At 58.7% G+C, this 22,272-nt stretch overlaps 3 protein-coding genes across 6 annotated transcripts; all 3 read right to left on the bottom strand.

Annotated features, from left to right (window-relative positions):
* Nucleotides 1–76: 76 nt before the first annotated feature.
* Nucleotides 77–4,742, bottom strand: LOC122682465 (laminin subunit beta-2-like). Of its 3 annotated transcripts, none has more exons than XM_043885189.1 (9): nucleotides 4,472–4,742; nucleotides 4,041–4,297; nucleotides 3,745–3,909; nucleotides 3,497–3,635; nucleotides 2,530–2,719; nucleotides 2,308–2,449; nucleotides 1,956–2,129; nucleotides 1,597–1,753; nucleotides 77–1,322 (listed from the first exon to the last, which is right to left on the bottom strand). In XM_043885189.1, the coding sequence occupies exons 1-9, from the start codon at nucleotides 4,620–4,622 to the stop codon at nucleotides 1,189–1,191; spliced, it is 1,509 nt and encodes a 502-aa protein (XP_043741124.1). In that variant the 5' UTR covers nucleotides 4,623–4,742; the 3' UTR covers nucleotides 77–1,188. The 3 variants fall into 3 exon arrangements, with proteins under 3 accessions (XP_043741124.1, XP_043741125.1, XP_043741126.1); XM_043885190.1 differs by having other exon boundaries at nucleotides 1,597–1,744; XM_043885191.1 differs by having other exon boundaries at nucleotides 1,597–1,714.
* On the bottom strand, nucleotides 4,630–16,552 carry LOC122682462 (laminin subunit beta-2-like). The gene is made up of 26 exons (XM_043885181.1): nucleotides 15,539–16,552; nucleotides 15,370–15,455; nucleotides 15,059–15,240; nucleotides 14,787–14,901; nucleotides 14,633–14,706; nucleotides 14,346–14,534; nucleotides 14,214–14,277; nucleotides 12,637–12,836; nucleotides 12,430–12,550; nucleotides 12,159–12,347; nucleotides 11,881–12,060; nucleotides 11,641–11,753; nucleotides 11,034–11,113; nucleotides 10,792–10,948; nucleotides 10,281–10,427; nucleotides 9,953–10,111; nucleotides 9,744–9,865; nucleotides 9,129–9,249; nucleotides 8,234–8,426; nucleotides 7,997–8,140; nucleotides 7,679–7,910; nucleotides 7,440–7,603; nucleotides 6,671–6,910; nucleotides 6,358–6,578; nucleotides 5,705–5,801; nucleotides 4,630–5,193 (listed from the first exon to the last, which is right to left on the bottom strand). Coding segments are annotated over exons 1-26 (3,996 nt in total). The 5' UTR covers nucleotides 15,541–16,552; the 3' UTR covers nucleotides 4,630–4,789.
* Nucleotides 16,553–16,637: 85 nt separating this feature from the next.
* On the bottom strand, nucleotides 16,638–20,547 carry CCDC71 (coiled-coil domain containing 71). 2 transcript variants are annotated; one of them, XM_043885192.1, is made up of 2 exons: nucleotides 20,407–20,547; nucleotides 16,638–18,344 (listed from the first exon to the last, which is right to left on the bottom strand). In XM_043885192.1, the coding sequence occupies exon 2, from the start codon at nucleotides 18,290–18,292 to the stop codon at nucleotides 16,907–16,909; it is 1,386 nt and encodes a 461-aa protein (XP_043741127.1). In that variant the 5' UTR covers nucleotides 18,293–18,344; nucleotides 20,407–20,547; the 3' UTR covers nucleotides 16,638–16,906. The 2 variants fall into 2 exon arrangements, with proteins under 2 accessions (XP_043741127.1, XP_043741128.1); XM_043885193.1 differs by lacking the exon at nucleotides 20,407–20,547 and adding an exon at nucleotides 19,911–20,326.
* Between the last annotated feature and the right edge of the window lie 1,725 nt (nucleotides 20,548–22,272).

Below are 22,272 nucleotides of genomic sequence, written 5' to 3'. Positions count from 1 at the left end.
GGGAGCACAGCATCGTACAGAAAACCCCTACCTCTCTGGGAGCGACTCTCACTCGAGAAACCAGACACAGACCAGCTCACCTGTAAACCTTTATTGTGCCCCAGGGCCCAGGTCTGCACAAAGCCAGGGAAACACTGGGGTTTGGGGTCATAGGCCACTATAGTTCAGGGACACATCAAGCAGGGGTTGTGGCATAAGCCAAGGAGAAGAGTGTGATCTTGGAGACCTCAAGGGGCCCATGGGACAAGCCTTTGTCCCCAGTGCCGTTGGTGCTGTGGGAGTCTCCATCAATTAGGCTTTCCATTCCCAGGGCTCCAGCATTAGTGAGGCGGCGGAAAGGCGCACTCAGAGTGCCAAGCTCCCCTATTCAGGGCCTGTGAGAAGCTTTAGGACAGCCTGACCGGAGGGACAGGATAACATGGGGGTTTGGGAGAGATGGAGAAAGGCCATCCCCTATTCAGAGTCTCCGCCTCCCCCAGTCACTACAACAAGTAGGCATGAGAAGAACTCAAGTTTCCTGGTATGAAAAAGGGAGCTGGGCACTGACAACAGACCAGAGCGGTAGCTAGTGAATCCAGATCTTCTGGCTATTTATCCACTCCGGACTTTTCGGCCCTCCGGGAGCGCCCAGATCCGGGCTTGGAATGCGCGCTGCCGGAGCGCGTGCCCCACCCAGGCCCCTGGGACCTCAGCGGGGACCAGACTCTGGGGTCTGTAGGGCCCTGTCTGGGTGACTTTGAGCTTGCCACATCCACGCCCACTGTCTGGGGTCAGGTGGAGAGTACCCTGGAGCGGCAGGCCCAGGGCAAAAAGCTGGGGTTCTCTAGCGGAAACATCAAGGTTCACCGGTTATCTGGAGTGGGGTCACCAGACACCAGTGGGGTCGTGTGGTCAATCCAAGGGGCCCAGGGATACTAGAGGGCACTCAGAATTATCGATCACTCAGAGATAAAGCTCTATCAGGATCCCGGGGGGCACTAGATGGCCTCAGGGAGTCGTACGTGACCTCTTCTATTTGTCAAGGTCAGAGGACCACTAAACAACATGGTGTCACATGGATCACTCAGGATCAGCAGGCACTCTGGTGTCTCTGGTCTCTCAAGGTCAGGGGATTCCTGGGTCACTGTGGGGTCACTCAGAGTCACCCAGGTAGTCCGAGTCCCTCTCACTGGCATCCATAGACCGAAGTCAGCAGGTGGCATATGCCCTGGCCCACAGCTGCATGTGACCCAGTAGCTCTGCTGCCCGCTGCTCCAGGGCCCACAGGGTGGCCACTTTCTTGCCCAGTGCCTCCTCGTTCTGAGCCAGGCGGCGTTCCAACCCTGGGGATTAAGGTCATCTGAGCCAGGCTCTGACCTCTGGCCCTAATCTCTGACCCTGGTCCTCATCTCCATCAAGACCCTGACTCTGACCCCAGCCCTAAATAAGCTCTAACCCTAACCAACATCTGACCCCTCTGTTCTGGATTTTGACCCCAGCCTGATCCCCGTATGAATACGGACCCAATCTGGATCCAGCCCTGACCCTCCCACACCATCCCTCTGACTCTGACCCTGACCACTCCCCGTACCCACCCACCACGGCCCAGCCACATACCCTCCAGTCTTCTCCAGCTGTCCTGTACCAGCGTCAGCAGCTCTCGGGCCTCAGCTCGCGCCCGCTGTGCCCGCTCTCCGGCATCCTGCACCGTGGCCACAAGGCTCTCCGTGCCCTCCTGCAACTCCATCACACCCAGCTGGGCCACCTGCAGCTCCTAGGGCAGGGCTGGCTCTGAAAGCCCACCCACCTGGACCCTACCGTCCCAAACACACTGCCCCCTGAAGTTCCCGCGGGGAACAGGGGCTTTAGAACTGAGACCCTGCCTCAGGCCAGTGTAGCCCAGTCCCAACTAAACTCCAATTCACGCTATTCCACAGGGGTCCCTGAGACCCTGAAGTCTCCTTTTCCCATCTCACCTGGCCCAGGCTCCTGGCCACGCCGAGGGCATGCGTGGCTCGCTCTTCTGCCTCCCAGGCCTGCCGCTGAGTCAGGGCCAAACGGGTCCTGAGAGCCGCAGATCCACTGGACAGATGTCCCACCACTGGGGTCACATCCCCTGCCAGTGCAACCTGGGCCAGGTGGCTGGCCACCTGAGGCGGAGATCAGGGAATCACAGAGAGGTCACGGCAGGGCAGGGTGTTCACACAGTCAGGGTATTTAGCACCGTGTTATCAGAAAAGGTCAAGGATCTCAGGGGAAGAATAGAGATAGCAGCCTCTGAACAAGAGGTGCGAGGGAGCTAAGGGTATGGGGGGGCTTGTGGATCACCTCCTGTGCACTGGCCTCCAGACCCCGAAGTCTCTGTTTCACCACCTGCAGTCCTTGCTCTGCAGCCCTTGCATGAGTTCCCGCCTCAGCCAGCACTCCCTCCAAATCCAGCGCTTGATGAAGAGCCCTGGCTGTACCCACCCTGAAGGATGCAGGCAGTCAGTCCAGTACTCCCTTGCTCCCCACCCTCTGACCTCTACCACCAGCCTCCTGGCCCTTCACCTGGTCTGCTGTGCCCGATGGAGGACACCTTCAGCTTTGGGCAGCTCCTGACCCACGGCCTCTGGTGCAGGGAGGGCACCCTGGATCTGATCCAGCAGGAAGGCAAGGCCCGCTGCCCCGTCTTGGGGGACGGGCACCACCAGCCCACGCCATGCCACCAGCTCTATGCTCACAGCATCCGCACCTTCAGCTGTGGGGATGGAGGTAGGGATCCTGGACGTGAACTCTGATCCCTGATTCAACGAGCCTTGACCCTAACCTCTCACTGACCCTGCCTCTGATATGACTACCCTGTGTGCTAGAGGCTGTGTGCATGGTCAGTCATGTCCGATTCTTTGTGACCCCATGAACTGGAATCCGCCAGGCTCCTCTGTCCATGGGATTCTCCAGGCAAGAATACTGGAATGGGTTGCCATTTCCTCCTCCAAGGGATCTTCCTGACCCAGGGATTGAACCCATGTTTCCTGTACTGGCAGGTGAATTCTTTACCACTGAGCCATCTGGGAAGCTCATGCTAGAGGCTTCCACGAGTCAATTGTTACAGTTTCAGGAATTATATTAAGCACTTGTTAAATAATGTGTGTGTGTGTGTTCAGTCACTCAGTGTGTGTGTCCAACTCTTTGTGACCCCATGGACTGTAGCCCACCAGGCTCCTCTGTCCACGGGATTCCCCAGGCAAGAATACTGGAGTGGGTTGCCATTTCCTCCTCCAGTTGTTAAAAAATAATAGGTAGACTGATATCAGTCATGATGGGAATTACTCATACCATGGAACAATTACAAATCAAGTCCTCCTGACCCCCAGGTCTAACCTGTTCAACATTTGCTAGCACACTAATGCTCCCACTGGACCCCTGGTCAGCCCTGACAAGTCTTCCTCATTCTAGGGGTATCCTAGCAGGGTCCTGGAGACCCACCTGCCCCTGCCCTCAGCAGTGAACAGACATATAACAAGCAGACATGTACCCAAGAGGAAACGCTGGATGGTCTGCACAGTTGCTTGCACACGAGCCACGGTGGCCATGCCCCAGGACCCCCTTGCTCGATGCCACATCTCCCAGGCCTGGATTCCTGTGGAGCTTGCAGTAGCCTGGGTCTGCCGTAGCTGGTAGAGGTGGGCCATATATGGAATGTGTCTCTTGCGAGCCCATGGCCAAGCCATGGTACCCCGTGACTCCCCCAGACTCCCCTCCACAGACCCCACAGCTCTGTACCAGATGCTGGCACTGCTCCAAGGTGATGACTGCTATGTCCAGGCTACGGGAGGAGTTACGGGAGGCAATGAGCGCCCACTGGGAGGTAGGCAGGGTCCCAGGGCAAGAGGGAACACCAGAGGGCACAGGAACATAGGCCAGCCCAGGTCCCTGACCCCTGCATCCCTGCCAACAAGATTGGGGTCCCAGTGAGGGATTTGTGTCCTGGATCTTGAACGGCCCTACGTTCAGTTTACCCCCAGGAGAGAGTCCTCGCCTTGGCAAAACATCCCCCAGTGACCCACATCTCCACCCACCACTCCAGCTTTGTCTAGCAGTTGCAGAAGCCGAGGACTCAGCCTCTGGACCCTGTCGACGAGCCCCTTCAATTTCAGTTGCAACACCGCTGGCCCTCTGGACCGGCCCGTTGCCCACAGCAGCTGCTCTGTCCACCGCCGGGCCTCCTGGGCCTGTCCCAGGAGGCTGTCTGGTCCTCCAAGTGTGGCCAAGACCTGGACTGTACGCAGGGCCTCTTGAGAAAGCAGGGCAGCTGAGGAGACCTGAGCCTTGGCCTCTGTAGGGGATGGGAATGACAGAGGGGTGGCTGGGTGATCCACTGGCTGAGGTGGGGTCCATCAGTCTCCTGGGCCCCCCAGAAACATAAGCAAAGGCACCTATTCCCTTCCTCCTGGCCCAGCCTTGCCTCCACCCTCACCTGCGGCCCATCCACCTGCCTACTTGGCCTCACCTTGGGTTCCCGTGGCCTTCCTGGGCCAGGCCAGGCCCTTGACACAGTCTAACTCCTGGGATAATTCTTCCAGACGTCCACACTGTCCCTTAACCCATGACTCTCTCTCTGCCACAACCTGTGCTGTGACCCACAGTGCCTGGGCCAACATGGTTCTTTCTGTCCTGTGGGAAGATGGAGTATCAGCTTGGCCAGAAATGCCCCTTTCCCGCTGACTCCTCACTCTAGAGGACTCACCACACTCTTGGACCCAGGACTCAGAGAGGCCAGCCAGAGACTGAGTCCCTGACCCTGGGAGGCCAGCTGGAACCCTCCTCCCTAATGACCCCAGACCCCTTGCCTCAGTCCGGTGATCCACTCTGTAAGTTGTCGCAGGGGCCTTCCGGTGGGGGAAAGTGATTCCAGGAGTGTCTGGGCCTGCTGGAGTTTACCCTCCAGGGCCTGCAGGTCTCCTCCCTGGCCACCAGCACCCCAGCCAGGCATGCCCTGGCGCAGGGCGGCCACCTCATGGGCCACGGTGTCCAGATGCAGCTGGAGGGGAGCCAGGTGTTGGTCCCAGGAGGTGAAGCAGGGAGGGCAGGACGTGCAGTGTGGGAAGCTGCCTGTGGAGCCACGGGCACACGCCTGGCACCTCGGCCCTGAGATGCCCTCTCGGCAGCGGCAGGTGCCTGTGTGTGGGTCACAGCTGGGCGAGATGGAGCCCTGGGGGTCACAGGCACAGGCTGTGGGGAAAGACAAAAACAGGGCAGGGAGCAGGTGGCGTTCACCCTAGCCCCGCCTCCACAAGCCTAGAAGAGGAAAATCGCCCTGTGTGAGTGTGGTGGTCTCTCCTAAGCCACTGCTCGGACGGCCAGGGGTACTGGCATCTACCCTGGCCAGAGGGGCCATCCTGAGTGGCCGCCTTTGGGCAGGAAGACAGCCTGGGGCTCCGGGGGCTCTGCAGCCCAGGCTGGGGTCAGCTCGGGTCAAGACTGGCAGGTGGGGTCAGGAAAGAAGCACTCTGCATGTCTGCTCCACAGACCCACCTGACGTGGCCTTGCCTACACTCTTTCCCTGTAGCTGTTTTCACGACTGTTACTTTTAAGTTTTGGAGGAAACAGCCATGAACACGTGGTGCACTCCCTCAGGTTAAGCCCAAGGATCCCCTGCTCCTCCACTGCACCCCAAGGGCCCTGTCAGGACAGCCTCACCCCTGGTGGTGGTGGAGCGTGTGAACCAGCGCGCCCTGCTCACCTCTGCACTCCTGCTCCGGGTCACCCCAGTACCCATCCCGACACCGGGAGCACGTGCGGCCCCCAAATCCTGCCCGGCAGGGGCACTGACCCGTGACCTGAGGGAAAAGAGTGTGGCCAGTCAGTGAACCAAAGAGGGAGGGAGAAGGGCAAGAGCGCTCAGAGCAGCCCACTGGTGCCTCCCCTCGGCCCTGATCCCACCCCGGCAGTACCCACACTTGTGCTTGGCTGAAGGCTTCTCCCCTCCTTCGGCCTCTGGTCTGAGCCCCAGGCCTGCCCCAACTTTCCCACCATCCCCAGACGGGCCCTCTGGGTTCTCAACTCCTGACAGGCCCTGTGTGTCCTGAGTCGGGTGCCCCACTGTCTCCACGGCCTCTGACTCCCTCCCTGTCCTCAGCAGGGACCCGAGAACACACTTCAGACCTCGTCTCCGTCAGTCACCAAGTGAATGGGGTTGGAACCGTGAGGTCTCAGGTCTGCTCACAGTTCATGTCACACAAGAGCACAGACACACAGCTCTTCGCAGCCCTGCACACCCCTGCTGGCGGTCGCATTAACACGCGCACGGGCCCTAAATCACACTGTGTCACAGGCACAGACATGCACTCACACCCGGCCACGGCTACGTGCTACGCGCAACACGGGCTGACTCACTGGGTGACACCCCGGCTGCAAAGTGTGTCGGGCGTGGCAGCTGCAGGGCTCACAGCCCCGGGGCCCCCCGAGGTTCCAGAAGAGGGGGGCACAGCGGCTACAGTCCCGGCCCAGTGTGTGGGGGCGGCAGGGGCACTGCCCACTGACCAGGTCACAGAAGCAGGCTTCAGCCCCAGGTGGGCACCTCACAGGGCTGGTGCCTCGGGGGTCACAGCTGCAGCCTGGGGACAGGAAGGGCTTGACAGGGGCTGAGGAATGCGAGTCCACCCCTTCCCTCCTTGGGACGCCCTCACCACCCTACCCACACACTCACGCCGGCAGCCCCCTGGGCGCAGGGCACTGCCGTGGAAGCCAGGCCGGCAGTGGGCACAGCCAGCACCGTGGCTGTGGTGCAGACAGCGCTGGCAATGTCCACTGTGAGGGTCGCAGGCGGCTGGGTCATGGGGATCAATATTGTTGTTGCACTGGCAGGGCCGGCATGGACTTCTTCTGGGGTCATCTCCAGGCCAGGGGTGCCCGAAGTAGCCGGAGGAGCAGCGGTCACAGCGGGGGCCTGGAGTGGATCAAAGTTGAGAGGGGGTTATTTTAGGTGTCTCCCTATACCTTTGAGGCCTCTGGGTCCCACTTAACCAGCCAAAAAGTCGGCCAGCCAGCCAGGAGGGCAGAGGATAGGATAGCCACATTGTGGCCCATCTTCTTGGCCTACAAGTTTCACACCTCTAATTCATTAAGAATGGGAACTCCTGGAACTTTCCAGGTGGTCCAATGGTACAGAATTCTCCTTCCAATGCAGGGGACGCAGGTTCAATCCCTGGTTGGGGAACTAAGATTCTACATACCCCAGGGCAACTAAGCCCAAGCGCCACAACTAGAAAAGCCCGCTCACTGCACCTACTGAGTCTGTGCACCGCGACAAAGACCCAGCACAGCCAGAAAAAAAGAACGGGAATTCCTTGAGGAGAGGAGCCCAGCCTGTAGCTCAAACTCACAGGTGGCACTGGCAAAGATTTGCTTTGTGGACCTAACAGGACTGTGAACAAGTGAGCGGGGCCATGGGTTGGTCACTGCCAACCGTGCCTCACCTGCATAGCCGGGTGCACAGAGGCACAGGACACGTCCATTGGTGCTATCCACACGGCAGGACGTCCCATGATAGAGGCCTGAGCCAGGGTGCCCAGGACAGGGGCAGGGCTGGCACCGCTGGCCTGAGCCCAGGGTGGGGTCTCCATAGTAGCCGTCCAAGCACCTGGGGGCAGAGGCACATGGAGCGGGGCCTGGCCCCTCATCCTGACCCCTTCCCAACCCTTCAGCGCAGCCTCACCTCTCACAGTGCCGGCCCGTGGTGGCTCCGTGGCAGTCCTGGCAGACGCCTGTGAGCGGGTGGCATGACTCGGCGTGTCCATTGCAGGCACAGGGCTGGCAGCGTGGGAAGCCCCACCAGCCAGAGAGGCAGCGGTCACAGCGGCGACCAGCGAGGCCCGGCCGACATGTGCACTGCCCGCTCGTAGGGTCACAGACGGCTCCGGCAGCCCCCTCGGGGTGGCAGCGGCACTCTGCGGGAAGTGACAGGGCGATCAAGCCACGTACAGGAATGACATGCTGGTCCCAGACCCCACACCCACGGGCCCTGAAGGCTCACCGCGGCAGCCGGTGGGCCCGAGGCCAAATGTCCCAGGCAGGCAGCGGTCACAGGTACGACCCGTGATGTTAGGGCGGCAGGGGCACTGCCCCCCCAGCTGGGCACACTCGGTGCTCAGTGACCCCTGCAGGTGGCACTCACATGCTGGCAGGAGAAATGGCAAGATCAGATGAACCCCGCGGGGCCCACTGCAACCCCTGTCCTCCAATCCCCCTCCAGCCATGGCCACACGCTCACCGAGGCCACCTCCATGGAGCAGGGCTGAGATGCTGCAGGCGAGGCGGGTGCAGGCCTCAGGCATGCTTCGGGGTGGGCTCACTCTTGCTGCCTCCAGGCAGCCCTCCTCGTGAAGCTCCTGCAAGCGCCGCGGGGCCCCAGGGTCCACAGACCTCAGTCCAGGCAACTCTCTAACTCGTGGCAGAAGAATGACCTAGAAGGAGGGTAGAGGGTGGGGGGCAGGGGGCAGTAAGCCCTGTCCCACTCACTCCCACCTGCGCTGGAATTTCCGTTTGTACACACTGGCCATCACAGCCCCTTCCTGCCGCTTTCCTGTTTCTCTTTTGAGTCTGTTTCTACTTCGTCTCCAGTGGCCCCAGGGATTCCCTGGTGGCTGAGACAGCAAAGAATCTGCCCACAATGCAGGAGATCAGGGTTCGAAACCTGCGTCAGGAAGATCCCCTGGAGTAGGGAACAGCTACCCACTCCAGTATTCTTGCCTGGAGAATTCCATGGGGTCGCAGAGTTGAACATGACTGAGACTCACACACACACACATCAGTGGCCCCAAAGCAATGTAGGCAATGCCATCCTCACTCAGAATCACTGCAGCAGCCACCCTCTAATAGTGTCTTTCCTGCTCCAATCCCTTCCAGGGCTCCCACTTCCTCAGGACAAGCCCCTCGTCTGGCCCACAAGGTCCTGTGAGGCCTGGGGCCTGCCTGGCTCACCTTCTACCCTTGGCACATGCATTCCCCCCGCCTGGATCCTCCTCCCTCCTCTCTCCACCTACCTCAGTCCTCTTGGTGCAACTCTAGGCCTCCAAGACCCCCTGTCCCTGGGCCCACTGCACCCACAATGTCCTGCTATAATTTGTGTCTCCCCCAGATGTGGCGGGGAGCCCCTAGGATCTCACTGAATCCAGGAGGATCGTGCCCCCCTCAGGTCTCCGCCCCTCCTTGGTCCGCCACAGCCGCAAGATCACGGAGTAGTGTGTTCCAGGTTCAAAGCAGAATGGTCTGGAAAGAACCACGGCTCTGTAGGGACCAGGGAGAGGAGTAAGGGTGGGCTGAGGAGGTCATGATCATGTGGTCCAGGAACGTTCCATTTCCACTATGCAGACATGAGGTCCAGTGTTTCATCATATGACCAATGAAGAAAGATCAAGGTGCTAAACCCTGCCCTGTTTTACATTAGGCCCCTGTTTTGAATATTCTGTGACATGTTAGCTTCCCTGGTGGCTCAGTGGTAAAGAACCCGCCTGCCAATGCACGCAACGCGGGTTTGATCCCTGGGTTGGGAAGATCTCCTGGAGGAGGGCATGGCAACCCACTCCAGTATTCTTGCCTGGAGAAGTCCATGGACAGAGGAACCTGGTGGGCTACAGTCTATGGGGTTGCAAAAGAGTCGGACACGATTTATCAACTAAACATGTAACATGTTGGGCGCTTCCCACTTCGTTTGGATATTGCTTCAAATGTGTTGGCTCCATAATAGGGTCTTGGTTTGGGGGTCACAGGGTCCAGCCTACCTGTGCCCATGGGTCAAGGTTGCCTGGAACAGCTGCTCTGAGGGCAGCGGATGGGCACAGCGGGCACTGCGGGGCTGCGACTGGGCACGGACCCGGACTAATGCCTGCCACACTTCAGGTGCCTAGAATCAGGAGCCAGCAGTCAAGGAGCTGCCCCGACCCACCACCTGGCACCACCCACCCACCTGCCTGGCAAGCAGGCCACTGACCTGGGTCTCATAGCGGAGGACGATGTCATAGTCCAGGGCGCGAGGCACTGGGGGTGCCGGCAGAGAGAGGCCAGCCCCGTCCACCACACGGGCGAAGTCTGAGCCCCTCCCCAGTGCAGAGCCAGCTCCCCGATGCAGGGCCGGGGGCTTCCCTGGGGTCTGGATGTGAGACACGGACTCCCAGGCCCAGACCATTCCAGGACTGAGGACACTCAGAATTTAGGTTCCCATTCCTCTAGATCTCAGCGACCCACAGCCCCAGGGCTTGAGCCCCTCCCTACTAAGACCTAGTGACCTGTGACCCAACCCTGCCCCTCGGAGTCCTTACCCTGGGCAGCTGGTGGCTGTACTGGGCTTGCCTGGCACGTTGGAGGGCACAGCGAGGGTCACGCTGTCTCCACAGTCGGGGCCCGAGCCACCCAGAGGAGGTCCCTGGGGCTGGGGTACAGTAGCGGGGAGCAGGCCAGGGGGCTCCCTGGGGGCGAGTTGAGTGTCAGTGTCCCTCCATACTGTCCTGGCTTGGGATTTTTTTTTTTTGGCCACACCTTGCAACTCGTGGAATCTTACTTCCCCGAGCAGACATTGAACCTATGACCCTCAGCAGCGAGAGTTCAAAGTTCTAACCACTGGACCACCAGGGAAATCCTGTCGTGGGAATATGGACTCTGTTCAAGTCACCAAACTTCCAACCGTGCTGATTCCACCCCCACCTGGACCTGCCTCACCTTCCTAACCCTGTCTGGCCTCTTCTTCCAACGAGCTCTCTCTGGATGTGCTCTCCCTGCCCTAAGCCCCAAGGTGTGAGCCTTGATTTCCCCCTGCCCCTGCTGGACACTCACAGGCAGCCGGGGATCAGCAGGCCGGAGGCTCTGGCCACGCTCTGCTTCGGCAGTGGCCTGGTCGAGGGTGGCGCAGAAGTACCCAGACTGGGGTTCCTGGCAGCGGCGGCCATGCAGGTGGGGGCGGCAGAGGCAGAGGCCCTGCCCTGCCGAACACCTGGGCCAGAGTGGGGATGGGAACGGGACACAGTTGACTCCCAACTCTCCCCGCAGGACCCAGACCCCCAGGCCCTGCCCTGTACCTGTTGCTGTAGGCACCCCCAAAGTCACAGTCGCAGGGCTGACAGCCTAGAGAGTCACCACTCAGACCCCAGAACTCAGGCTGTAAGAGAGAAAGGTGGGTGAAGGAAGGAGAGGAAGATGTGGGCGGGGGGGCGACCTCAAGGTTTGAATGCTCTTCTGTGTCCATCTCGGAAGGCTAGAGGGGCCCCTGGTGGACTCCTGCACGGTTCCACAGAGGGGAGGTTCCACAGAGGTAAGAAGATGACAGGACCAGGAGTGAAATAAAAGTTAAAGGACTTATAATGCTCAATGGAGGCAAGAAGGGGATGCCCCGCGTGCCCCTTCAAGCACTTCTACTGTGAAACACCTTTAAACTCAGTGCACCATACTTCTGCCACTCCTTTTAACTGCTTTTCCTTCTTTGGTTACCAAAGCTTCCCTGTGCTGGCTCAGCTAGCCAAAGCGGCGCTGACTCTGGTGACCAGGTCAGGAAGTGGCACCGACCCACCTTCAAGGCTCAGTCTGCAGTCACACTTCTTACAGTCTGGGACTTGTCAGCTTCTAGAAGCTCAGCACCCCAAGTCAAGGTCAGATCAGAAGCGGGGGGGTGGGGGGGTCAAGCCTCACCAGACAGCGGCTGCAGTCCCGTCCAGAGACAAAGCGTTTGCAGTGACAGGCACCGCTGGATGGATCACAGGCATGAGTGCTGGGGACGCGGCCCCGGGCGTCGCACCTGCAGGCTAAGGGCACACAGCTAGCTGTCAGGGTGCTACGAGACTGCTGCGGGGGCAGGCGTGCTATGAGGGCAGTAACTGGGGACAGAGCAAGGAGGACCTGGGGGTGAGGGTCACGCTGAGGGTCACTCACGCTGGCAGCCTTCTGACTGGCTGAGGCTCAGGCCATAGTGACCTGGCCGGCAGGAATCACAGCGCTGGCCCCAGACGTGAACTTTGCAGCGACACTGCCCAGAGAGGAGGCCCCGGGTGGCGTCTGTGTAGGCATCACACAAACCCCCTTCCAGGGCACCCACAGGGTCACAGTCACAGGCTGGATCAGGGGTCAGAAGTGGGCACAGAGTCAGGTCAGAGGTTATGTGAAGTTTACGGATCAGGGTCACAACTGGGATCGGGGATCGGAGGGCTCACGTTTGCAGGAGTGAAGGGAACGGGGGTCCTCCCGGGGGTCCCGGTGGAAGAAGGGCTGGCAGAGTTCACAGTGGCGCCCGGCTGTGTTGTGTTGACATGCATCGCACACACCTCCACTCATGTTGCCAGATGCGAGATACAGGGCCATGTCAAAGTGACAACTGCGGGCGTGCCCATGGCACTCGCATTCTGGAGCCGGGCAAAGAAGGTGGGTAAGGAGCGGGCTGACCCAAGGCAGGTGTGGCCGGACAGAGTACGGCATGGCACCTACTCTGGCAGGCGTGGGGGTGCCCAGGCTCTGCTGCCTGCCACGGGCGGTCCTGGTACAGGCCCTGGCAGCGTTCACAGTGGGTACCAGCGGTGTGGTGGCGGCAGACACAATGGCCATGTACCTGGCAGGGAGGAGGGCAAGATGAGTCGACCTGGTCCCCTGGCTTACCCTCCCACCAGCCACTGATGACCCTCTGAGAGTACTCACCATGCCTTCCACGCTGGGTGGGGACCCAGGTGCGGGCCTGCACTCAGAGGCATGGCCGTGGCACAGGCAGCTGCCTCCAACCACTAGCTCATAGAGAGCATAGTAGTAGAAGGGGTGGCCCTTGAGGCCCCCCAGGGGCCTGTCACCCAGTGTGTGAAGTTTGGAGAAGTTCACACGGAGGTTAGTCACACGCAGGAGTTCTGGAGACACATGGAGAGCCCTCCAGTGCATAGAGGTTGTGATCCCTCTATGCCCAAGATAGAGCAGGAATTGTGGGGGGTTTCTCCCCTCTCTACATCACTGAAGCCACCTCCTCCAGCACCTTCGCTGTGCGATTCTCCCATCCCTATCCCCCTGAGTATACCATTTTAGGATGACCACAGCCCAATGGTGATTTTCCCACCTCTGTGCTGCGTCAGACCTGCTATCACCCCGGGGCTGAGACATGAACATCCCACTGCTCCCTGGACACCCCTTTCTGGTATCTCTAGATACAGGAAACCTGCTTCCCCATTGCAGTAAAGGGCCCCGCTCCCCAGCCCGTCACTAGACTCAGACATCAGCTCATCACCCAGCTAAACCACATGAGGTATGTGTACTTATTGACTGCCCCTCTCATTTGTTATGTCCGCTCCAAGAGTTACCCTTTTGATCTGCTTCACTGAGCACTGCCCGGAAGATGCCTGGCCCACAGTGGGGCTCCACGGGTCCACGGCCCCCCTTTCTCTACACAGCTTAACTCAGTTACCAAGCCAAGGCCACCTCCTGTATCTCTTTGCCAGAGGTCCCTTTTCTTCTGATCAGAGGAACACACTCTAGGCCTTAGAAGGGTGAAAGGTGTGTGTGAGAGTGTGTGTGTGTGTGTGTGTGTGCACGCACAGTAGCTGGTAATAATCTAAGTAAGTCAAGGTGGGTGGAGATCGTAGAACATAGAGAAAAAGCCACTTTGGGGTTTGTCCTCCTGTTCTGGCCCTCTCCTGGCCTGGTTCTGGGCTGCCCTGCTGGGTTATTAAGTCTCTCCTGTCCTTTAACAAGATTTGCTTTATAAGGAAGAGGTCACACCCAGAGACGCGCTGGTGCCACCTGGCGGCAGCTTCCGGAATGCAGTAAACTAAGGCAGGGTGGGAGGGCAGACAGTGGACCCTGAAGGGGCTGTGATGGGGAACAGTGACAGAGGCTCACAGAGTGGAGAGTTTACGGGGGACGTGTGATAGGAGTAGAGGTGGGGGATAAAGATTAGGCTGGCGGGGCCAGCAGTGATGGGGCCCACCGTAGGGCCTCCTCACAAAGGACTTCAGTGATGGGGCAGAAATATAAACTTCTACTCATGCTGGTCCCTGGGCATGGGGCACAGGTATGGGGAGCAGTAATGGGACATGGACGGGGAGCCATAACAGGGACCACGGTAGAAGACCAGGATGCGGCAGGGCTGGGAAACAATCGCTGGGGGGCTGAGCTGGCTTGCCTGCCTCTCTGCCCCACTAACGCACAAATTTAGGCAGGATCTCCCCTCCCACAGGCAGGTTTCTGGTTTTCCTGACACACAGGGAATCCAGGACTGACTGTGGGATAGTTACCCTGAATTTCCGTGTTGTTTGTGTTCTCCGCCAGAATGGTTGGGTCCAGAACTTGGAAAATTACCTGCGAAGAAGCAAGCCTGAGCCTCTGGCTTCATGCCAGGGCCCCACCCTCCTTCCTCTGGGCCTGACCTCTCCTTCAGTGGCAGGCTCGATGTCTGAGTAACGCTGGTCACAGACGAGGTCACCGACTCTGTGGCCAGGGGCAGGAGGGATCCCAGGAAAGAGGCCTGAGCAGTTGTGGGCAAAGTAGCGGTACACGTGCCAGGAGTGGCCGTGGTCCGCTGAGCGCTCAAGGAGCAGAGCTGCTGGGCGGAATGTCTGGGGACGAGAGAGGGTCCTTGGGTCACCAGGGGCACCCGTCAGTGGTCAGGATCAGGAGGCAGAGAATAAGCCTTCAGGGTGGGGCACTGGGTCACCTTGAAAGTCATGACGAGGTGCGTCAAGTAAAAGGCACCTTCTAGGTCCAACTGGATGGTGACATTCTCAACACCTGTAACCACAAGGGCTGCTCAGCGGCCAGGCCTTGACCCGAGCCCAGACCCGCACACAGGGGCACACAAGGACCCTCACCGCTCTCTGCTTGCCACCAGGTCTTTTTGCCATCAGGGTCACTCCGGGAGACCACATTCTCAATGCCATGGCTTTTCCCGTCCCGAGAGTCGCAAAAGCAGCAATTCTCAGAGTCCTGGAGAAGTGCCCGCAGAGTTACTCGGCAGGAAGTGCATGGTTGGCCCCCGCCCTCCTCCAAAACTTCACAGCAATGACCTGATCTCTTGCAGGAGCTGAACTTGCCCAAGAAAACCCAAAGATACCACCTCCAGAGGCCATAGCCTTCTCCCTACCTGTAGTTTACTGACAACACAGTAGAGTTCAGGGCCATGGAGGCCACAGGTGGAAGAGGTTCGAAGGCTCTGGACACGGCCAATAACCAGATTGCCAGTAGGTGGGTGGCAGTTGCCCCCGGAGCAGCTGGGTGGAGGCACCACGTCTGGTACCTCCTGGGCACTTGTTCTGGGAGCCGGGACTAGGAGGGGGCAGGGTCTGAGTAGAGATCCTAGGGGTACCCTCCCCCACCTCACCCCATCCCCCAGGGAGCCCTGGTGATTTCTCCCCCACCCCCAAAAGGCTCTCAGAGAAAAAGACCATCTCTCACCCATGGATGGCAGCAGCAGCAGCAGGGCTAAAAGAAGGGGGCCTAGCCCGGCTGCGGCTCCTGGGCAGTGGGAGCCAGCATCAGGCCTGAGAAAAGGACGCAGAGTAGGCCCCTAGCTGGGCTGTCCCGAGGATCTGAATGCGGCCCTCGGTTTCATCCCCATACTCACATGGTAGCTGAACGCCAGGCTATCAGAGGCAGGGAGCATGCAGGGTGGGGCCACGGCGCAGCTGGGAGCAGGGAGGTCCCCAGAGCTGCAGAAACCAAGGGAGGCCGTGGCTGGGGACAGGATATTAATGGCGGCCACCAGATGCAGACGGAAGGTGGGGAGGAGGGCACACAGAGCTTCTCTGCTAGTGGGGCCACGGTTCAGACTAACCCGCACAGGCAGAAAAGACCTGATTCTCATTCAAATGAGGCTTCCACCCCAGCAGTGAAAGGCTGTTCTCCAGGAGCCTCTGGGGAATGTGTCCCCCTCCCCGCCAGCCCCAGACGCTGCCTTTCAGGCTGGGCAGCCAGTGAAGGGCTGGCAGATGGGCAGGGAGCTAGTTTTGTCCAGGGCCCAGGGCCCTGCCCCCTCTCTAAAGCAGACAGAACCGATAATGTCTGAAATGCACAAGGCCCTGTTGGAAAACGTGCTGAGGCTGGACCTGGAAACCGAGCGCTTGGAACCCAGGCGGAGTGCACGGAGAGGCAGTGTGCAAACTCTCCAGGCTCAGCAATCGCAGCACTCCACCCACCCGAGAGGGTCCTGGTCAGTAAGGAGACTCTGTGGCCCTACAACCCAGAGCCACCCTGACCTGACTCAACCCCCAACCCCCTGCCATCAACTGGGGAAATTCAAGACCCTCTCCTGGAGGGAGCAGAACAGAGAACAGGCAGTACTTCAGCCAATTTAGGCCTGGCCCTGCCCCAGACAAGCCCCAACAAAGCCCCAAGGTTTCAGCCACAGTAGACTAGGCCAGCTGTCTGCACCGCCCCTTCACTGGCCTAAAAACCTGCAGCTGCAAGCTGCCCCACGGAGCCACCTATTGTCTTCCTCCAAGGGACCTATCTGGGTAACACACCAGGGCAGCCCCAAGGGGAGGTGTCCCACTTCTGAGCGGCTCGGCCGCCCCCCTTTCACTCACATCCATGATGTTCCCCAGGCAACCAGGCCCCTCTCTGGGATCCTTGCTCCTGGGGCTACCTTTCCCATATGCTCAAGCTGGCCTCCCAGCAGTCACATACGCAAAAAAGACCACAAAGGGCAGGCAGGGAGACTGGAAGGTGGAAAGGTATAAAACGTGATAGATGGAACAATAAACATACAACTTGAATAACAACAAGTCACAGTGCGTTGCGCCATGAGACCACCCCTTCTGCCCGCCCACCCCACCCCACCTCCTCCAGTCTCTGAAAGGAGGTCAGTGGCCCTCAGGGCCCTGGAGAGGCAACCAGAGTCCTTGGGGTTGTGGAATCCATGCGCACTGCACACTGTGTCGCTGGCCACACACAAACAGGGCTTGGTTTCCCCAAACGTCGCTGTGTGAAGAAGTCAGGGTGCGGAGTGCGGCAGCAACGGCTGGAGTCGTACTACAGGGGAAAGGTTCACACGGAGGATCCGCTGAGCCTGCTGCCGCACCTCGTCGTCTGAGGCCAGTCTGTCCACCTTGATGGCCCTGGACTTCAGCAGCCTTGCCGTTCCAGGTCTGAGCTGCACCTTAGGGGATCGGGGCCCAAGCCGTGTTCTCTTCCGGGGAGGAAGGTTCTTTGCTTCCTCAGCTCTTTTCCTCTTCTGCCCCGCAGTCTCAGGGCAGCTTTTCCGGCTCCTCCTTGCAGTCCTGCCCTGAATAGACCCTTTAGGCCTGCCCCTGCCCCTGGGCTGGGTCCGAGCCACCTTGGCCTTGGCTCGCACAGCCTTGGCCTTGGCCTTGGCCTGCACTGCTTTGGCCTTGGCCCTGGCCCGCACTGCCCTGGCCTTGCTCCGAGCTGCCTTAGCCTTGGCCCTGGCCTGCACGGCCTTGGCTTTGGCCCGGGCCTGGGTGGCTGTGGCCTGTGTTTGAGCCACCTTGGCCTGGGCACGGGCAGCTTTGGCCTGAGCTGCTTTGGTGCCCAGAGCACTGCCATCTTCCATTCGTGGGCCATCGAGAGACCCAGTGACTTTGCAGGTCTTGCTCTGGAGCCCAGTGCCTTGTCGGGGTCCAGACCTGGGGCCTCTTCGAGCCAGACACTTGGGGCCCTTGCTTGTGGCCTTCCTGGGAGCTTTGAGCTGGGCATTCCCCAGCCTCTTCCCTTGACCTTTCCGCACCTTCAGGGGGGAGTCCGCAAGAGACAGCTGCAGTGATTGCCCCTTGTGTTTGGCACCCAAGCAGGCCACGGGAGTTTTGAGGGGAACTAGGGCCTCAAGGACAACGGAGAGTCGCATGGCAGGGTAGACACCTGGATAGAGGTGGGTGGGAAAGCCCACCGCCGCACCCTGGGCACGGCCGGCACTTGACTGCTTCAGGGAGCTCAGCAGCAGGTTGGTGGTAGCATGCTTGGCGAGGGCTGGGGTGGACGCTTTGGCCAGCCTGCCAGATAGTGGCATGGGGAGCAGCGTGGCCCGGCCCGCAGGCAGCTGCATGGCAGTTTGGGGAGCACTGGCTGGAGGTGATGTGGCAGCTGGGGTGGGGGCACGAGCCTGAAGTTTTGTCTGGCTTGGGGGGTTGGCTGTGCACGAACTATAGCCATAGACATCGCCGCTGCGCAGGATGGTAGGCTGGAAGCCATCATCCCGCAGGCCCTGCAGGAAGGCCACAAGCTGGGCCTCAGTGGCACTGAGATCCTGGCTCATGGGGTTGAAGACAAGCAGCGCTTCCTCCAGGGCCTTCTTCCCCGCCGTGGAGATCCGTGACCAGGAGTGCACAGCTTTCTCCTCCACATGCTGCACCACCACGCTCATGGCATTAGGCACTGTAGGTCTGCCTGGGGATCCAAAAACCAGCGCCTGGCACCTCCAAGGCAAGAGGAAGAGAGTTAAGAAGGGCACCACGATAGGGGCCAGGACAGGTCGACAGGTCAATCAGGGCCAGCATTCATAATAGTATCTCTGGACACACAGGGGCCTGGTCAGAGTGAGACAAGCACTCCGTGGAGCAAAACCTCAAGCTTCTCCACCTACCAAGGTGGAGTGTGTGTTGGGGGGTAGGTGGTGAACTCATATTGGTCAGTTTCTTCAGGCTACGTGCCCATAATCAGACCATCCAACCTACTGCTGGGCCCCTGGAAAGATCTGAGTTTGGCCAAAATCCTAGTACTAAACTCAACACTGGGAATATAGGTAAATACCTCTGTCTGCGGGGAGCCCTGTACAGAAGGTAAGACAGAGATACCCTTAAGGTTCTCGGGATGCACACTGGCATACAGCCCAGCTTGCCAACAGAAGGATTCCCGAGAGGAATACCCATGTGGCATGTGAGTGATGAACAGGAAAGGGCCACGTGGAGACGGTACAAAAAGGGGAACAGCCAATGCAATGGCTCCGAAATGAGAAAGAGTAGGGCAAACTTGCTATAACAGGAATCTGTGATCAGGGCTGGGAGGGTCAGCTGAAAAAACCAGTGAAGGTAGTGCAGTACACGCTTTGAATGCTGCCTGAGTGCCAGCCTAAGGGCCCAGACTTACACCCCAAATTCATGACCATTTCTGACTTTCAGAGTTCCCAGCCAAGCCACTCAGAGGTACAATTCCTAGCACTAGAGCCATGGAGAGCAAGCCCAGAGAAAGAGCCAGACTCTCCTTCAACAGAACTGAAAAAGATGAGTAGCAGGTACTAATAAATTATCTCTAGACAATCAATGGACATGAGTTTGAGCAAGCTTCTGAAGATGGTGAGAGCAGGGAAGCCTGGTGTGGTGGTCAGGGAAGCCTGGCGTGCTGCAGTCCATGCAGTCTCAAAGAGTTGGACACGACTAACTGCCTGAACAACAACTAGACAATCAGGCAGCCTGGGGCCAGGCAGCCAGACCTAGAGCCCAAGGTCTGACAGTGGGAGCCACAGACTCCAAGTAAGATGCTTAATAAAGTGGGCCCAAGAGATCTGAGGGGTCCTAATTAAGGCTTAAAAGTGCAAAATTCGATGCTGCCCATTTGGAGCTTCTGGCAAGAGCCAAGTTGTCCCAGGCTTCTCTGAAGAAGCTTCAGGCCGTCAATCAGGACTAATCTCTCTCCCAATCCAGCACTGAGGGGTCCCAGAGGCAGCTCTGCAGCTGCACAGGAGCACTATAAGATCAGCTGGGATCAGGCAGGTCCCTGGGGCCAGGAGGTGCGTCTGTGCAGCTTCCTCCTCCACCCTAATGGAGCAGAAGTTTTCAGAACTCCCTGGAGGAAGTGCCCTGGGGCCCTTTGTTTGGAAATATTCTTGGATCCTCAGGTGTCTCGGGCCCTTCCCCTCTCCCGAGGCCATTCTCCAAGTACAGTCCTTGCACATGACTTTGGTTCTTTTATTCCCCCACCCCCACCCCCGCCAAAGGCTGTAGTTCCCAGAGCTGTGAAGTGTACAAAAAGGAGGGGACTGTTACCTCCATGTACAGATATTGGGGGTAAATTGTGGCTCTTCCGTCCAGGTTGGCCAGGGCCCTTGGGAGGGGTCTTCTGGGCTTTCCAAGAGGCTCCGGAAAACAGAGGCTGCAGCCTGACCCCTAACTTCTCAACTATCCCTGGGACCGTCAGGGGAAACTAATGAAAAATGCGGGACGAGAGCAGCCCCATACAAGCGGAACCGGGGTAGAGTAGGGAAGATCAGGGCCCTCAGGTTGGGAGTTCGCGTTCCTGGTGCCCAAGCCGAGTTGACGCGGGGGACCTTAGAGACAGCGAAATGTACGAGCAGGGAGTGGGAGCTCGACCGGGTCGCACAGCCCCAGGGTGGGGTCTCTGGGCACGGGGTGGAGGGTGGGGGGGTCTCATCCCGGCCGCCGGAGGGCGCTGGTCCCGAAAGAGCCGGCCGCCCGGCCCACCGCCCTGCCGCCTCGCGGACGGCCCCTCCGCGGCGTGGCTAGGCCCACGGCCCCAACCTACCGGCGACGCCGCGGGGACCCAGGACGCGCCTCTGCGCCGCCTTCGCTGATCCAACATGGCCGCCTGCTGCGCACCGGAAGTCACCGCGTTTCCGCTTCCGGGACCTGGCCCGCCCTAATGACCCTTGACCCCCCGAGACCCCCGTTTCCCCCAAACTCTAGGGGCCGGACGAGTAGGAACCAGAGACGACTTCCTGGAGGAGGTGGCAGCAGGGGCCGCTGTAAACCTTTGGGAGCCTGTGCAGGAGTGTGAGGGGCAGAGGTGCTTTTAGAAGCCTATGGGCAGTCACAGAGGGTGTCTGGATGCTTCATCTGGGCACTGGTTATAGCCCTCCTCATTCCCCATAAAACCCCAGGATCCTCTGGCTACTCTTATGTTTCTGTGCCTATACAGAGGGGTCTGGGCACCTCTAAAGAGAAAAATACTCCACCCGAGGCCTAACCTTGTGCCCCTAAGCACCTCAGGGCTTCAGCCCTGATGGTTGGGGTCCCTTGTGCCTTTAAGCATAGCCAAGATATCCAGCAGGAAATGCAAACTCTCCTGCTCCTCTGGAGTAAATGCTTCTAGTCCCCTTGTGTTGGTAGAGAGAAGGGAATTGTGGGCTCTCAAAGGCCAGGGTCTCAGAGGGTGCAATCAGGAAGTCCCACCTTAGCACTCTCAGTCCCCAACTGTGGGTGAGTCCCATTTCTGCCCAATCCATGGTTGAGAATTAACTGTTCATTCTTAGGACCAATTCAGCCTCACCTTCTGCCCAAGTTCTCTTCCACAGCTTCTCCAAAGCCAGCAGAGTTGCCCTCTGTATGCAAGTGGGGCCAGGCCTGTGTAAATAGAATCCACTTCCATGAAGAAGCAGAGCCCAGCCTCCAGGGATGGCGTGGGCCTAGATGTGTCCAGAAAAGAAGATACATCTCTGGTGATGTCCAGTCTAGAAGTCAGTGCAAAATGGAGGACAAAAAAGGGTAGGTCCATCCCCAGTCTGTATCTCTTCCAGACGTTAGAACCAGGGGAATTGTATGGCTGAAGGAATGTGGTCTGGGGTACCTAGTTCTCTGAGGGGAGGCTGATCCTTCTGCCTCTTGGCACCCAATATATCTGGGATGGGACTCTCTGGGATTATTCATCAGGACCAAGTCTGACTTGACCTAGACTCTGGTGGATGCTGACTGGGATCAGATGAGATGAGGGTGAAGAGACCACAGGGTCATCCCAGGATCCAGCCCTTGCTTTCCACTTGGCATCTTTTAAATGTTTATTTATTTGGCTGTGTCAGGTCTTAGTTGTGGCACACAGGATCTTCCTTGTGTCATGCTTTTGTTGTGGCACATGGACTCTCCAGTTATGGCACATGGACTTAGTTGCTCTGAGGCATGTGGGAACTTAGTACCCTGAGCAGTGATTGAACCTTGCATTGCAAGGCAGATTCTTAACCACTGGACCATGAGGGAACTCCCTCCACTTGGCATCTTTTCTAGCCCTGAGTGATGGACCCTAGACCCATATCCACCAAAGCAGAGATCTGGTGAAGATCTAGATGTGAAGGAGGCCAGTGGTCTTGAAGGGATCACCCCAGGAAGGAGTCTGTGTGCCAAGGAGGAAAGCTAAGGCTGGGTCTAGAGGAGCCTCTTCCTAGGGTGGGAGAGAAAGCAGGGCCTGTAAAAGACTCCAAGAGGCAGGACAAGCAACAGGAGAAAGCCAAGGTCACAAGGGGTGAAGCTTTGAAAATGCCAGCAAAATTTCAGTTAAGAAAAAGATCATAGCGCCCCTCCCCCATTTTTTATGGTGTCCCATGGTGACTTTGGCAAGACAAAGTTTTGAGGAGCAGTGATAGCAGATATAAGAAGGCTGACATTAAGGCAGTGGAACCTG

The sequence above is a fragment of the Cervus elaphus genome, chromosome 24 (genome assembly GCF_910594005.1).
Source record: "Cervus elaphus chromosome 24, mCerEla1.1, whole genome shotgun sequence".
Taxonomy (NCBI): domain Eukaryota; kingdom Metazoa; phylum Chordata; class Mammalia; order Artiodactyla; family Cervidae; genus Cervus; species Cervus elaphus.
The sequence above is the reverse complement of the archived record's forward strand: the minus strand, read 5'-3'. Positions and strand labels throughout refer to the sequence as shown.